The 15,365-nt window shown below is 43.4% G+C and overlaps 2 protein-coding genes across 3 annotated transcripts; both read right to left on the bottom strand.

Moving 5' to 3' along the window:
* Positions 1–343: 343 nt before the first annotated feature.
* serpine2 (serpin peptidase inhibitor, clade E (nexin, plasminogen activator inhibitor type 1), member 2) lies at positions 344–6,017 on the bottom strand. 2 transcript variants are annotated; one of them, XM_076036876.1, is made up of 9 exons: positions 5,871–6,017; positions 4,227–4,509; positions 3,914–4,141; positions 3,449–3,646; positions 2,025–2,223; positions 1,772–1,869; positions 1,444–1,530; positions 1,093–1,176; positions 344–906 (listed from the first exon to the last, which is right to left on the bottom strand). In XM_076036876.1, exons 2-9 carry the CDS (start codon positions 4,486–4,488, stop codon positions 869–871), a joined length of 1,194 nt encoding a protein of 397 aa, XP_075892991.1. In that variant the 5' UTR covers positions 4,489–4,509; positions 5,871–6,017; the 3' UTR covers positions 344–868. The 2 variants fall into 2 exon arrangements, with proteins under 2 accessions (XP_075892991.1, XP_075892990.1); XM_076036875.1 differs by having other exon boundaries at positions 5,806–6,003.
* Positions 6,018–7,633: 1,616 nt separating this feature from the next.
* prss59 (serine protease 59, putative) lies at positions 7,634–15,072 on the bottom strand. Its single transcript, XM_076036873.1, has 9 exons — positions 14,820–15,072; positions 13,902–14,083; positions 13,375–13,607; positions 12,135–12,270; positions 10,694–10,808; positions 9,021–9,222; positions 8,458–8,548; positions 8,111–8,313; positions 7,634–7,846 (listed from the first exon to the last, which is right to left on the bottom strand). Exons 1-9 carry the CDS (start codon positions 15,069–15,071, stop codon positions 7,737–7,739), a joined length of 1,524 nt encoding a protein of 507 aa, XP_075892988.1. The 5' UTR covers position 15,072; the 3' UTR covers positions 7,634–7,736.
* Positions 15,073–15,365: the final 293 nt, after the last annotated feature.

Raw genomic sequence — 15,365 nt, 5'->3', positions numbered from 1 at the left:
AAAAAAGTGTTTACTTGCTCTCACATTGCGCACCTATTATGACTTCTGGTGTGTAGTTGATTTTACTCACTTAAAAAAAAAAAAAAAAACATTAAAATAGGTTTCATGGCTTGATCTAGGAATGATAAAAAGCTAATCAATTTGCTACACTTGACATAAACAGCTCCTTCTTATGAAGTATGTCTTCCAATTTCACGTTAATGTTCATGAAATGCATTTTTTTTTAAATGGCTAACTAATATAGCAAGTCATTACTCGCACACTGCTGGAATAGTACATGATATCACATGTTAACATTCCCTTCTTACAAATCCTTTACATAAAGAAAGTGAGACGTAATTGCTGAGGTTATAAATACCATATGTGTATTTATTTGATTTCAGAAATGATAACAGAAGTTTCGTCAGTGAGGTAAACAAGTACCCAAGTTTTTCAAGATAGAATGTACATCAAAACATTTGGAGTGAAACTCAGGACAGGCAGGAGCCAAGTTATTTGAAAAATGATCAAACTGAAACTGATGCAATAAAACAAACTAAGTATCTCACTCTGGAGTAAACAGCATCCAAAATTGACATTCAAAGTCTTTTAAAAATGTAAAAAATTCAAAAAGTAAATATAGACTTAAAACAGCTTAACACTTTAGTCTGCAGAACGCGTTTCCAGCCAAGTTATGTGTTACAGGAAATGTCACATACAAAAATGAATATTTAAAACAAATTACATACTGTATGTCCTCACTGCACAGCACTGTCTACAGCAAAGCTTTTGTGTGCGTGAGAGAGTGCGTGAATGTGAGTGTGTGTTGATGCATGCTGGAATTTCAGGTGATGCCACCGTGACAGGAAGTGAGCGGTGACAGCAGGGATCAAGGCTGGTTGATCTGGCCCATGAAGAGGATGGTACCTGAGGACACAGGTGAGAAGCATCACACGAGTCTTTGGCTTGCTTTTGTAAACCCGGACAAATATTGTCATCAGTCTTAGCTTCTATATGGATATACAGTTGTTTTGGCTCCACTGCATCGTCGGATGAAAAATTAAATTCTGTAAATGTGTTTAAAATATTACCACAAAACTCTGTTATCCGTACCTGTTGGGTTGTGTCTGATGAGGAAGAGGAAAGGTCTGTCCACTGTCACCCAGGGTGGAGAGGAACGAGCCAACAAGATGGCAGCTAAGCACAAAAGCAAACACGTCAGAAAAAAATAAAGACTTGAAACTTTTAAAGGTGATGCTAAGTGGGATGAGGGTCAAACAGAAATAAACAACCAAAATAAATAATTTAGCAAACCATCTCGTGAATTCACGGAGGCCTTTAAATGCAACACATGGAGGTGAAATGTCGTGATTAACAACTGAACCCTGATTTGCAGAGGGTGTACGGATGGGAAGAGTTTTATTTTCGTGGATCACACTTTAAATCGTATGCACAGACACTCACTAGTAGCTGCTGCTGCTTTAGTTCCGTCTTCGTTCACCACGATTTTGGCTTTCTGTAGGGCCTTGGACACATACACAGGGTCGGCACCTGAGGAAATATGAGCAAATTATAGCATGCCACTTTGTCAGTTACAGAACAAAACACTTCCTGTTTATCAGGGTCCAGCTGATCAGAGGACCACTTTTCTTTCCAAACCACACGGTGGCACTAGAACGCTTTACTTGAAGCCGCTCCGACTTCATCGCTCTGAGAAGGAACTCAACGAGGGGTCGACACTCAGCCACACTGGGCCACTTTCCGACTGTGGCTGCTGTTGCTTTTCACTCACTGAGGTGTCTGAAGTCGGCGTTTTCCTCACTGAACATGTCTGAGATTCCCAGCGCCATCAGCGGCTCTTCCAGGTCCACCTCGGCTTCAGCAGTGAACCTGCAAAACACAGACACAGGCAGGCAGGCAGGCAGACAGACAGACAGGCAGGCAGGCAGAGAGACAGGCAGGCAGGCACACACACACAAAGGTTACAGCAACAGTACATTCGAAGGTGTTTGCAGAGCAGCAGATAACTTGGAGGTGGCCCTCACTTGGGAATGAGCAGTCGCACTTTTCTCATGTGCATCAGTTTGGTCCAGCTCTGCACGGTGGCGGTGTTGATGTGTGGGACGATGTGGGACAGCGGGATGTCCTCCTCGGAGGGGAGGACGATCAGCATGCTGATGCTGCAGCCATGGTATGGCAGCTCAATCACCTTGTACTTCTCCCCCTGGGGTGTGGTGGCCATGCCTGGCAGGGTTCAAAGGTGAACAGAGAAGGTGAGAATCGAGCTAATGTCATAAGGAGGTGTTATTATATGAGTGTTATTGTCTCTTGGTAACAGGCCAAACAAGCCAACTACTACAATACACCTGGCTGGGGTGTTTTCACTAACTTGGAAGAGGTATCGGTGCTGTCACAACCTGTTTTGTTCACAGAGAAACAACGCGCTTTGATGAATTCAACATTTGTCTGGGACACAGATCATCTTGATAATTGCTGTTTGGCTCGTTTTATTATCCAAAGTCAACTAAAAACTCAACAACAAATCAATCTCCATGTGACAAACTCTACAACACTAGGTGCATTTAAACTGAGAATGTCACATCACCAATGAAAACATAAAACAAACCTTTTTTCTGGGACTTGCACACCACATTACCAGGCCTTTCAGCCAAGTATGTGCAAATACGGTTTGGAGACCTGAAATGTGGCTGTATTAAGCACACAGCAAGGTGATTATAGCTTGACACCAAAGTCAACAAACTGCAGCAGGAAACGACAAAAGACACAAACATGCGCCTCTGCGCTGAACTTGGCCTCACTTTCACTCTCGCTCAGCAAGGGGTCGTTCTGAAGCACTAGCTGCAACCCTGGCGTCTCATCTAAATATAGTCGACTCACTAATGTAATTTCATTTTGCACAGGGCTTAATAATATCCTACGGACGTGGCATGTCTCAGTCTGTATTTGCTTACAGCTCCACACGAGCCAAACTATGAATCACTAACTAGAAATGCCTGCCGCTGGCTCATAATAACAAGCTGGGTGAGAACACCTTTATCATTCAATCTGCACAGCATTACCCTGGCAGACCCCAGAGGAGCAGCTGCGGTTGACAGGGCTCGGTTCACAGCCCTTTGTGCAAAGTTTATTTTTATGATAGCTTGAAAAAAGCGGTAGTTTCTCAGAAAAGCAGTTTGCCTGCCAGAGGCACCTGGTGCATTTAGTGGGAAACTGTCGGCCAACAAAAGTAACTGCGGAACTTCTAGACAATACAAATTATAAGAAAAAGAAATTCATCAGCGTTTTTAAAAACAATGCAAATGGAGTTCATTGATGAGTTGGAGAGACATATTATTGTTCGAAAACATTGCAAAAACAACTGTGCATAACGTGGGCCTTTACACACAACCACAATCTTACTACACTATTGTTATAGATACAACTGTTTCAATATGGCAGCGTGACTCACTGATGTTGAAGACAGACAGCTGAGACATCATTGGAACTTTATAGACGTCCCCATTGCCCCCCGTGAAGGCCCTCATCTTGGTGTTCTCAGGCAGGAAGCGCGACTTCCACAGCCCTTTGAAGAAGATGGAGTTGACAGCGACCAGGCGGGTCAGAGGCGACTCCAGCATGTCCGCTTTGATCAGGCTGGGGATGTGACCTGGATAAATATGCAATGGAACATTATTCAGACAAGAGCGGCACGATAAAAGAAAAGCCTCAATTTGCTTTACAATCACGTCTAGAGGAGAACCAAGCATCTTGTCAAATCTTAAAAAAAAAATGTGTGAAAACCCCCCCCCAAGATTGCTTCAGAAACACCCCAAAAAAAAAGAGAAGGTTCACGTTCATCCGAACGCTAGCTAGCTTTAACAGAATCTAAACTCTTTTTGTTTAACTAGTAAGATCCTCGGTCTGTGACTCCCACCTTTGGTCTTGTTGCTGACCCATTCGTTGATTTGATCCGCAGCCTCAAGGGGCCTACTGAAGTCCAATCTCCTGCTCTCGCAGTGGAAGTTGGCTTTGTTGGTGGCAACAAAGGCTTCCTCCATGGGGAAGCCCTCGTTAGTGAACATGCCGTTGGCAATCAGCACAACGTCCTGGTTGGATTTGGCCGTCAAGGTCTTGTGCAGCTTCCTCAACATCTTGTAGGGCCCTGTGCGGATGGAGGCAGCAGCCGTTTGACATCTCGAATTCTGCCCAACATAAAGAGGCTCTTGTACAAGCACGCCGCCCTTTACCGTTTTTTTTGTAGCGGAGAGCGCTGAGCACCTGCTTCCTCGTCTCTCCGTGGGCTCCCGGCAGCAGCATGCCCAGGATGGAGGCCACTCCGTGGGGTGAGACCACGACGTTCTCTAAGGGCTTGGAGCTGACGACTTTCTGAAACGCCTGTATGCCGAGGTCAGAGCCCCGTTCACCGTAGGTGGAAGACTGGGACAGCGCGCCATCGTGGCCCAGCCAGATCACCAGCATGAACAGGCAGAAAAATGAGATGTGCCTCATTTTTTTAAAGATGAATCACACCTAGTAAGGAAGACAGAATGACGGTAAAAATGGCGGCACTGACAGCAAAATGAAGTGGTACTTTGACCAATTAGTTTCAAATTTCTCTTCTTCAAACTCAAGTTTTCCTAATCAACAACTACAGCAGAGCAAGAAAACGTTGTGGTTATAAGATTTCCCTCAGCTTCAACCACCACAAAATCTTTTCTTCTTCTTCACTGCTCTTTTGGACTTACTTCCCTCTACCTTTAATCTCACGGGCGCTACCTAATCATCAACACACCCTGGGGCACATCCCGGCTCCTCCCTCTTGGCTCATGCAATACGAAGCATGAGGACCATAACAGTGTCATCTTCTTATTTTACCAGAAGGCACCACTGATTGTAGGGTACGTTCCGCTATCATTTAGGTCTCAGCATCAATATTTCATCTTAATGAGACCTACATTCGAACAATAACAACCTCATAAAAAAAAAAAACCTGACTGTGACTGTGTGCGTTTTATTTTAACAACCGTCCTTGTGCAGTGGCGTATCCCTGTCATTATTCCTCATGGGTGACTGAGGATTCGTCATCCCATGCTGGCCTTTGGGCGACACAGCCATTTATTCCAAGCTCTGACTAACTCTTCTTCACACTAACAACTGAAAAACCATAACAGGGCCACTGGGGCTGAGTTGTTTAGACGGGTTAGATTAGGATTAAACTAAAGATCGTTCAGGGAAAGTAGTTTGACCTCAGCTTCTACTGCAGGTGTACCTGGAGGGAACACATCACTTTAATATGAGTGAATACTTCCTGATGCAGAATTTCTTGAGATTTCAGATTGAAATTAGATTCACAGAGAGCCAACAGGGATTTTGGAGGGAGCAAAGCTCTAAATAGCTGGAAGAAGAAAAACAAACAAACAACAAAACACTCTAATGACAGTAAATAGCCTGCTTTGAAGGGATAGTAAAGAAAACGCATCCATATTGTGAAAATATTGCTTCACAAATAGGTGCACAAGGCGACAACTAGACCTTAGTGAGCTGGCAACGACTCATTAATATTAGACTGTTGATATAAAGTTGCCTTTAAAACTGAAGACATTCATACGAGGCTCAGGTTAATCATTTCTCAGAAAAGCCACACCTGACGGTCAAGCTTAATTTGCAACTAATATGGATCCCCCCCCCCTTTCTTTTCTGTGTACTTCTTATCAGATCTCAAATCAAAACCAAACCTGTCTGACAAACTGCAGTTTCTAATCAGTTTAACAAAACTAATAACGCAGCAAACTCCCACTAACCCCTGTTTTAAGCGTCCTTAAGTACCTTTTGCAGGGGACCGTGGCTCTTCTTCTTTCTTTTTTTTTTTTTATCCGCAGGTGAGATCGTACCCTTGTTTAGTCCCCTTCTCGACGTAGAACAACAGAGAAAAACGTTGTTTTTTTTTCCCCCCCGCCTGAACCTGAACAGATTAATGAACAAGTTTTATCCCGATGGAGACGCGAGGAGCGACGCAGCTTCAGTCTGGCTTCGAAGATTTTATCTGACCCGCACTCCGCCTTTCAGCTCTCATATCAGCGTCGCCGTTATTTTTCCACGCTTCCTGTCACATTTCAAAATAAAACCACACAAGAAATCCAAAGGTGGCACTAAACTGACCCACTGACAAAGACAGGATGGTTTATGATTTTTATATTAAGAATCAATGTGTTCATTTTGATTTTAGAATTGTTTCTGTCGTCCCAGTTTAGCGTTATTCGGACTCACGCTCGTGTGTCTTTCAAGACTTCCGGTACACCTTGTCTCAGCCCGCTTAGCTTGACGCATCAAGAGAACTTTCCTTACAAGGTGTTAGCAACAGGAAGTGACTGCTGGGAACTTTAAACAAAGATGCAATCGGCTGTAACTTTCCTGAATGTCGTTAGCTTCGAAAGAACTGATGGAAAATCACACATGCGACGTCTCATCCTATTACCTGTGACCGCGGAAGTGCTGTGACGCCGCAAACTTCAGCAAATAAATCAGATTTTCTCCTTGTAATAACTTAAATACAATATCGACTTGTACTTTTCCTTTATTTATATTTGCTCCTAACAAGTCTCACACACCCTTGGCATCCTAAGTGTGAATTATCCACAAATGATCAGCTCTTTTCATATTAGTGGACGCGCACGCGCGCACACACACACACACACACACACACACACACACACACACACACACACACACACACACACACACCTGAAAAGATGGAAAATAGCTTAGTTGAGCCTTAGCAAAAGCTACAGGAGTAGGTGAACTGACATCACGAGACAAGAATTTCTATTTGGGTAAATTCTGTTGTCAAATTTCAATTTGACAAACACATTGTACCAGGTGGAGTGATAAAAAATAACACACATTTCTGCCATAAATGTGTTTATTGGGTCCAAGTATCCAGGTGGGGGATTTAAAAGCTCTGGACACACAGCATGGAAAAGCCAAAGTCAATCAGGTCTTTATTATTTGTGGGCGTCCTGTGGCGAAACTGGAGGTCGTGCACATCCAGCTGAGATGCAGAGAAAGGGCTGCTGTGAAAATAAACAGGGTTCAATGAAGCCGGAGTCAACATGTCACGTGTTGGGACAGTATTGAGGAGCCAGTGAGAGCGAACACACAGCTGCATGTATGACGAGCAGACGACATGAGGCCACTTACAGTTTTCCAAAACAAAAGCTCGCCCCCTTCCTCCACACATACACACACAAGATTTTGAAGTCTAAACTGCAGAATTCTCAGGAGATCGTGGCGTGTGGAGCCTTCCGTCTATATCCATGAGATGCCATCATGATCTTGCATCTGCTGACTAGCCAAGACAACATTTCAGTTCTTCTTATCATCATACAAGAACAAGCCCGTGCTCAGCAAGACTAGACGCATTGCATGACACAAGTGAAGACATACCTGGACATCTTAAAAACAGTTTGTGCTGTGAAAGATAAAATGTTACAGTGAGAGGGGCACGCCATGCTCTGGTACTTGGTCTTGTTTTTTTTTTTTTTGGTTGGTGAATTACCTGTAAAGATTTTTATTGTGCTGAGCTCAATAAATTGACTGTAATTTAGTTTACATCCCCCCTGTTGCTACTCCATTTCAGAAAGAAACTGCAACCACAGAAATAAAATAGCCTCTTTATTAAATGCAGGAGTGAAGAAAGTCTTGATTGCAGATTTATTTGTTTGGCTGTAAATACACCATCTGGTTTGTTTGGGTGTCAGTTACTGTTTCAGCCACTGCTGGAGAAGCATAAAGATACGTTGACGGGCTAACGTGAGCTGGGGTGGATCCTCACTCCTGGCAGGGTACATGTTCGCACAGTGGGCAGTCCCTGGAGCACAGAAACCATAACAATATGAATGAACATGGCAGTAAAAGAAAATCTAACCAGGACTTAATTTTCGCGTGTTACAAGCACAATTATCTTCCTAATAAACAGAAAAGTCGAACAAGTCAGCTATTGTTCTACTGCAAACATTTCCTGGCTTCTATAATGGTGGAGAAACCTTACTTCAAGATGGAAGAATAGATGTCTGATCTAATATGGCAACAAATTCTGCTTTTAAAGTGACAGTTTGACACAGTTCCTTCTCACCTTTGATGAAAACAGCTGGCAAGACAGTTGAGATGTTGCGCGTGATTCCCAGAACGTGCCAAGGGTCGATGGAACCATTGGGGAAAACTATCCTGGAGGAGCGGATGTTGTAGGCACCGTAGTACTCGTTGGTCTGGGCCACGGCCTCCGCCAGCTGTTTGGCACTGACGTTGTAGAAGTCTGCGCACTGTTTCACGTGGTAGCTGGAAGAGAAAACAGGAAAGCAGCAAAATAATGCAAAGTCGAATGGAAATGGGAACATAAATGGAAATAGAGAGTGCATTTTGGATACCGATGGAGACAGGAGACCATTTTTGAGATTGAGAGTCCAAGCATAGAGCACTTACGGCAGTGGGAAGCCGGTAAATGGCTGGTTGGGTGAATCAGTGCTCTGATAGAATCCAAATTCAGTGCAAGTCTGGTAGACCCACTGTCTTCCTGACAACACACACAACACAACATCATCCTTGATGTCTGTGGTAGGTTGACAAGATGGCCGAGTGAGATTTCACATTTCTCTTTGCCAGGAACTGACAGCTAAAAACACAACACTGTGGAACACAATGACCCCCAATCCATCATCGCTCAGTCACTGGTCACTGATGATGAACCGGCCGATGTTTTCTCTGGGGGCTAACCGCCTTACAGATAATTGAAAGTCGAAAATTAGAGACAGCAAAGTGGCGCCGTCCAGCAGCGACAAACAAAACCCCGGGCACCTGACAACCTCTAAACACTGTGGACCAGAAAATTACCCAGTACCGAAAAATAACAGTTATTGAAGGAACATTTTAAAATAGAAAACATTCAAATAACCACAGTCTCTCTCTCTCTCTCTCTCTCTCTCTCCCGCTCACATGCGCGCACATACACACAGAACCACCACTTCCCAGAACACACACACACACACCTCCCCCTGCAGCTGGCCCTTCCCAGGAGGTGTTAGTCATGTCTTTGAGGTAGGTACTGAAACTGGCATCCAGGCACTTGGTGGAGAAGGTGGTCATCATGAGTCGGGCCACAGCGGCGTAGCGGGCGTAAGGTTCCCCCAGCGAGGCATCGGCCATCACACTGCAGAGCACCTTGATGGTGATGTTGGTGCCCAGCACACCCTGATAGAACAGTCACATAGCAATGATAAAACACAAAAGAAAACCAGTTTGTATGATGTATTAATAGCAATTTTTTGAAGGTTGTCTCCCAGCAACCTTGTTGTTGTTGTTGTTGTTGTTCCTTTCCAAAAACGCAGTGGAGACAATACAGCATCAGATTCAGCAGAAAGACAAAGCATTTCTTTCTTTTTTTGATGGGGGCTGCAAAGCACTTAGACAGCTGGAGTCCTAAATGATTAAGATCTGAAACGAGTTCCCAGCAGTAACAAGAAAGAATTGTTCGGGTTTTTACCAGGGAAAAAGTGTAACTGGGAGTTTCCTACTAAAATTTGTGAGATACTAAATAATTGTGGAGCAATTGCACAACGGCCATAAACCAGAGCACAGAGATTTTTTTATTACAGCAAACAATGAATACAAGCCACTTAAAAAAAGAGATGTTTGCTTTGATGGGTAAATGTGGTGATAACTCAACTTCCTGTCATCTCACAACAACTCTTCATTGCTCAAACTACATCTAGTCAGTCACTTTGACCTGGGACTTTGTACCCTTTAAGAGTTAACTTGCCCTGAATAAAGATGCAGTTTAGTCTAGGAGACTTCACCAGCGGTCCAGACCTGTGTCTGTCTGAACCTATGAAACCAACGATGGCACCGATAACTCAAAATGACACAGGAGCACTATCGTATTTTCATCTCTCTCCATCTTCCAGGAAATAAAAAAGGGAACTGTTGGTACCTGCTCCCCATGCTGTGGCATTACATAAAGTCCTTCCTTATTTTGATAAAGCAGTCGATTGATGACACTTCCACTGTGAAGCCACTGCTTTGACTGATTGGGTTACAGGTTTGGCCCTGGTTCCTACCGAAATTCCTCAGAGGCACCTAAATCCTGCCCACACTTCCCAACACCAGGCCTGTTTTGTGACAGAGGGGCAGCCATTTGTCTGGTTGTGCTATGGACTCTGTGGCCCACCACTACTCTGGGTTTCTTTTTTTTTCTTTCTCTCTTTTTTTTTTAAGTCTCTCTTTAGCTGGGGGCGACAGGAAGCCACAGAGACCACAGAGTCTTTTGTTACTTTTTTACATCAGCTTATTGGTAACCGGACTCACGTCTCCACAAGGCACCAGGGGGACAGAGAAGGGTGAAAAAAGAGTGGGTGGAATAAAAAGGGGTAACCGGTTTAAAGAAGAAAAAAAAAAGACTAAAGAGGGACGGGAAAACAGAACTAAATTCAGAGATAAGAATAAAAATAGTGAACATTTTTGAGATTTTTTATTTATTTATTTATGGGAATCTTTTTAAAAGCAGTTTTTGCCCAAGTTAAAAATGCATAAGGGCAACAGGGTGTTCTTTTTATTATTTTTTTTACAAAATGAATTTGAATTCATGTCGTCTGCAGTGTATTATTCCTGCCGACACGCTGTGCATAGACATCATAAGGATTCACTTCCTTTATCTCTCTCTCACCTCAAACCCCCTGTTGTCTCCATTGTACTGGACCACATCCATGAAGTTGCCAGCCAGCGTTTCCAGTAAGTATGCAGAGTCCCTCTCTGTCTGGATCTGCAGTCTGGAACACAGGCTTTTGGAGGAGTGTAGTGGAACGCAAAGGGGAAAAAAAAGGAAGGTGATGATGACTTAAAGAAGGGGTGAAGGAACTGGGACATTTCTTGTCACGTTGTCAAGTTCTTATAAGCCTCGAGCCATTTCTGAGTGAAACTACCAGCAACAGGCCAAAGCTTCGCAAATCCCAAGTAGCCCAAAAACACAGGAAACCAAAACCAAAGTCAAACCATGACCCCTTTAAAAGTGTCCACTCAAACAGAATAATTCATGTAATAATTACAAGCTTGCAATCATGTCTAAAATTATCTCAGAATTCCCCGTTTAGAAGTATGATAGACCCTGACATGAAATTAAGCTGTCAACGAAAACATGTGATCCATCACTTTGGCCAAACAGGTTATTCATATGTGTTGCTAATTTGTCAGCAATGAAAAATAATGTAGAAAGATTGCAGGTGTGTTGTGTTGGTAATAATCCATCCATTTACTGATCACCCCATCTTTATATGCATCTGTCCCTCATCTATATCCATCTACATGCATATCTATCTATTATCCATCCATATGTATAGCCATCTTTCCATATATCCGACAATGCTTCTAACCAAACTCTCTGAGTCACTTTGGTTTTGGAAGATGGTGAGTGTTCCAACCCACCTTTGTGACACTGTGTGTGTGTGTGTGTGTGTGTGTGTGTGTGTGTGTGTGTGTGTGTGTGTGTGCGCACGCCTGCATGAGGACATGTCTGCAACAGCGTCTCACAGCATGTCCTCAAAGAAGCGAGAAAAAAAAAAAGCGCAGCCAAATGTGGTCGGCATGTCTGGTGATGAAGTTACTTCTGCTAAGGCAACCACACCCTCATGAAAGCAATTGCATCCTGTTAGCTCATCGTCTTGGCAAAGCCTGCAGCATCTGCGTGACAACCTAGAGTACAAAAGGGCAGGGCAAGAAAAACTCAATGGTTTAAAGTTGCAACGATGGGAGATAACGAAGAAGGTTTTCCATCAGTGCATCTTGTCCTACATCGCTTCATTACAGGCTTCATTACAGGAGCCTGGGGAGTCACGAGGCTGGACTGGAACGGGGGAACCTGAACACACCGTGCTGCTCTCTGATACTTTCACACACCTCTAGTTATCAACTTATCCACCTCACATAAAAATAATCTGTCAGTTCCTATTCCCCATGCTGCACTGCTTTACGACAAAAAAAGAAAAGACTGAAAGGAAAAACACGGCATTTTGGATACGCCGTGGTCAGGTTTAAAGTTTGCAGTGCTTATAACAAAGTACAGAATAGACAACGTATTGAGCTTAGCTACTGTGGAAGCTTAGATTCTGTACTTGAAGTCTTTGGTGATGTTGTCGTAGGTCTTGGGGTCCTTCAGGAGTTCTACGAGAGTATCAGACGCCTTTTTCACCAGTAGGGGGCACTCTACATTCTCTGAGGCCAGTGAACGTTGCACAACTTCCAAGTATTCTGGCAAGACATAAAGACACAATGAAAACTGGAGGAGGGGGAGGAAGAGAAGGAGGAGGAGGTGGTAGGGGTCACAATAATATGCAGCAAAACCCTAGAGCTGCACAAACTGCTCTATCTTTGAGGAGCACAAAAGCAGCAATTAAATCTTCAAAACAATACATTAATGTGGTTCAGGCCAAGTGCTCAAAAACAGTAGAACTGAGTTTTAACCAAAATGGATGTTTGTTTGTTTTTTAAACACAGGATCTTAGAAGACAAACTCCACATCCCAAAATAGAACCCCTCACTTTTTACCTGCGGTTTTAGAAAATAATATAGACAAGAGATTTTGTGCTCAATATGTTTCATTGGGTTTTCAGGATTGCAAGTCTACATGGATGCTTAAGGTTCAGATCTGCGTACAAAGCTCCTCTGACCCAGAGTCCAGCACACAGTTTTCCGGAGCAAAGCAAAGCCCTCAGCCAAACACAACACAGACGCCGATAGAGAGTGATTCCTTCTTCTTCTTTGAACCGCCTCAAACTCCCACGCTCTGAGACGTTTAAATGGTCACGGCCTGCGATTTCACAATCTAATGTTCCGCATCATTTTGCAACAATATTTTTGTTTGACAAAGTGAGGAACATTTGGAAGAGGTGTGCAGCATTCGTTTACAACACCGGTGAAAGTCGAGCGTCGTCTCCTTCTGGAAATTCCAGGAAACCTGTCTGAATTGTAATTTTTTTGATTTAAGGCTTGGAGCATGCGTACGCACGCCGTGATTGGATCACTCTATTTCGACGGAACAACAAACCAGAAATTCTAATCACACTGATTTTGATCTGACTGAAGAAATTTTGCTTCGCTTTGCTTCTTCTGTGGGCTCTGCCTTTCTGAGCCTGCTAAAACATGCAGCTTGTGATCTCCCAAAGGGAACTGATACCTTCACACAGAGAATACTCTGCCAGCTAAATGTTGGTTCCACCAGTTAGACCTTCCAAAGATGTGCAAATTAAAAAAGTAATAAAATAAAAACAAAAAAACAACAACCAAAAGCAAACTTTTCTGCACAACATCACTGTTAGTCAGTGTGTCTCATCATGCCCAATGTCCCTCTCGTACCTGGGAAGTTAACAGTGGCGTAAACAGGTGCGCTTGATGCGACAGAGGCGTGGACCAGGTGTGGATACTTCAGCCTGAACCAAGCAGCGAGCGAACCTGGGTACGAGCCACCAAAGGCCACCCACTTGCTGTTTGTCAGCCCCCGGGTCTCTGCCATAACAGTGCGGAAGTGAGCCAGGTCAGCCAGCGCCTGGCGACTGCTGAGGAAATGCAAGTTGTCTGTGCTGAGGTCCCTAGAATGACACAAGAGGCGATTGAAACAGGGAGTCAGTTCAGATCAAGATCTTCGCGTTAGTGCTTGGCTGCCATCTAGTGGTAGCAAAGCTCTACGTGTACCGTTTGGTGCACACAAGGACAAGATTGAACAGATTCACTTCCTTGTGTTGATCGCCAGCCATAACTACCCACATATCAAACTAAGTTTCACTTCCAGTAGATAGTCAGCCATCTGTTCAACATTATCACTGATGTCAGATGACTGCCAAAGTGCAACAGAAGGCACAACTTCCCAGAAAGACCAAACGTACGGGGTCGGGTGACTTTTCCCATAGAAGCGGTGTTCCAGCATCAGACAAAAAGCTCCAAGTTTCTCAGCATAGTTGAGCCAGGCGCCGGACTCCATCCAGGCCGGACTGGCTGGGCCTTCTCCTCCGATCATCAAGAACACTGGGCCGCCTGGCTTGTAGAAGGCCTCATTTACAAAGTACCTCTGAGGGGTAAACAGAGCACAAAAAAAAAAACAACAACTGAAAACCTTCTGTGTAGGGTTGTGATGTTTAGATGTTGTAATCCAACTTTAAATGCACACTGCAGGAATGGCGTTCCTTCAAAGGTTTTTGTTGATTTCAGAGTTATTTGAAAAAGTTCACAGTTTCATTTGGACAAATTAATGTCAAAGGAAAAAAATATGTGTTCAAATCAAATGAAAAGGCACTAATAACGATTTGCAAAACAACTCATTTTAAGTCACAGAGTGAAATGACACACAAGCTATAAAATAATAAAAGTTGGCGCTATAAAAATAAGAAGAGCTGCAATTAAAAACAATTAAATCGAAGCAGAGTCATATGATTTTTCTTTACTCGTTAAGAATCAAGGTGCCAATGAAATTGATGCTTTCTTTAAAACGAGACAGTTAAACGTAACGTGTGACAGGTGCGCGTCGTTCGACCAGCTCTTAAACTTTTTTTTTTTTTTTAAGTTTTTTTATTTTTATTTTTTTTAAGTTTTTGTCATTAAATTGTAATTATTTTCTGTGTCAACACACATTGGAAACTCTGAAAACCATCAAACTTCAGTGCAGTCCCGCAGGTCAGCAGTCGTTATATGAGCAAGGGGCATGTCAGCGTAAATAAAGAAAAACTTGCTGCATTTGTTGTTGTTGTTGTTGTCGTCTGTAAACAGTAACTTCAACGCTGGTTGAATGCCCCCCACTTCCGACTTACTTGTTTCCATTCCCTGGGGTCTGCGCCGTTGAAGTGATCGAGTTTCTGGATGAACCACAGCTCCTCGGCGGCCCCGGCGCTGCTCACCGGCTTGCTTCTGAACGTCCTGAAGGCATTGAATCGTCCCTCCCCGACACAAAACAGATAGCTAAACAGTGAAAACAGGACAAAGACGGCACCTCTACGTGCAAGGTAATTCATCCCAAGAGCCATGCTGACAACAGAATGACAGAAACAGCTACAAGGAACCATGTGATCTTGTTTCATTTGGTCATGTGTTCTCCTGCTACTTTAGTGACTAGTGAAACGTCGGAAATTTGACGATTTCCACTTTTGCCCTGGTCACATTTGTCCTTATCAGAGTGAAAATTCGTCAAACTTGTTCAGTGAGAACTAACGGTCAAATATATTACCGTATACTACTTCGAAACGCTTCACCTCATAGCGCGCATTCTTTTTTTTAAGTAAGATTTATAGCACTGCAATACGTTGCTTAAAATTAGTTCTATAAAAAAAATAATTGGCATTTACGAAATTATTGAGGTC

This window comes from Nelusetta ayraudi, unplaced genomic scaffold (assembly GCF_046127955.1).
Source record: "Nelusetta ayraudi isolate G7.1 ecotype Tasmania unplaced genomic scaffold, CSIRO-AGI_Nayr_v1 ptg000048l, whole genome shotgun sequence".
In the NCBI taxonomy this organism is placed as follows: domain Eukaryota; kingdom Metazoa; phylum Chordata; class Actinopteri; order Tetraodontiformes; family Monacanthidae; genus Nelusetta; species Nelusetta ayraudi.
This window is presented reverse-complemented; position numbering and strand designations above follow the sequence as displayed.

Excerpts from the sequence above, each read along its gene's own strand:
- serpine2 (XM_076036876.1), bottom strand. The coding sequence starts at position 4,488 with ATGAGGCACATCTCATTTTTCTGCCTGTTCATGCTGGTGATCTGGCTG. Across the intron at positions 3,647-3,913 it reads GGTCAGCAACAAGACCAAAG|GTCACATCCCCAGCCTGATC; the intron begins GTGGGAGTCACA and ends ATATTTATCCAG. Across the intron at positions 907-1,092 it reads CATCAGACACAACCCAACAG|GTACCATCCTCTTCATGGGC; the intron begins GTACGGATAACA and ends CTGTGTCCTCAG.
- prss59 (XM_076036873.1), bottom strand. The coding sequence starts at position 15,071 with ATGGTTCCTTGTAGCTGTTTCTGTCATTCTGTTGTCAGCATGGCTCTT. Across the intron at positions 14,084-14,819 it reads ACCCCAGGGAATGGAAACAA|AGGTACTTTGTAAATGAGGC; the intron begins GTAAGTCGGAAG and ends TTTACCCCTCAG. Across the intron at positions 12,271-13,374 it reads CGCCACTGTTAACTTCCCAG|AATACTTGGAAGTTGTGCAA; the intron begins GTACGAGAGGGA and ends ATGTCTTGCCAG.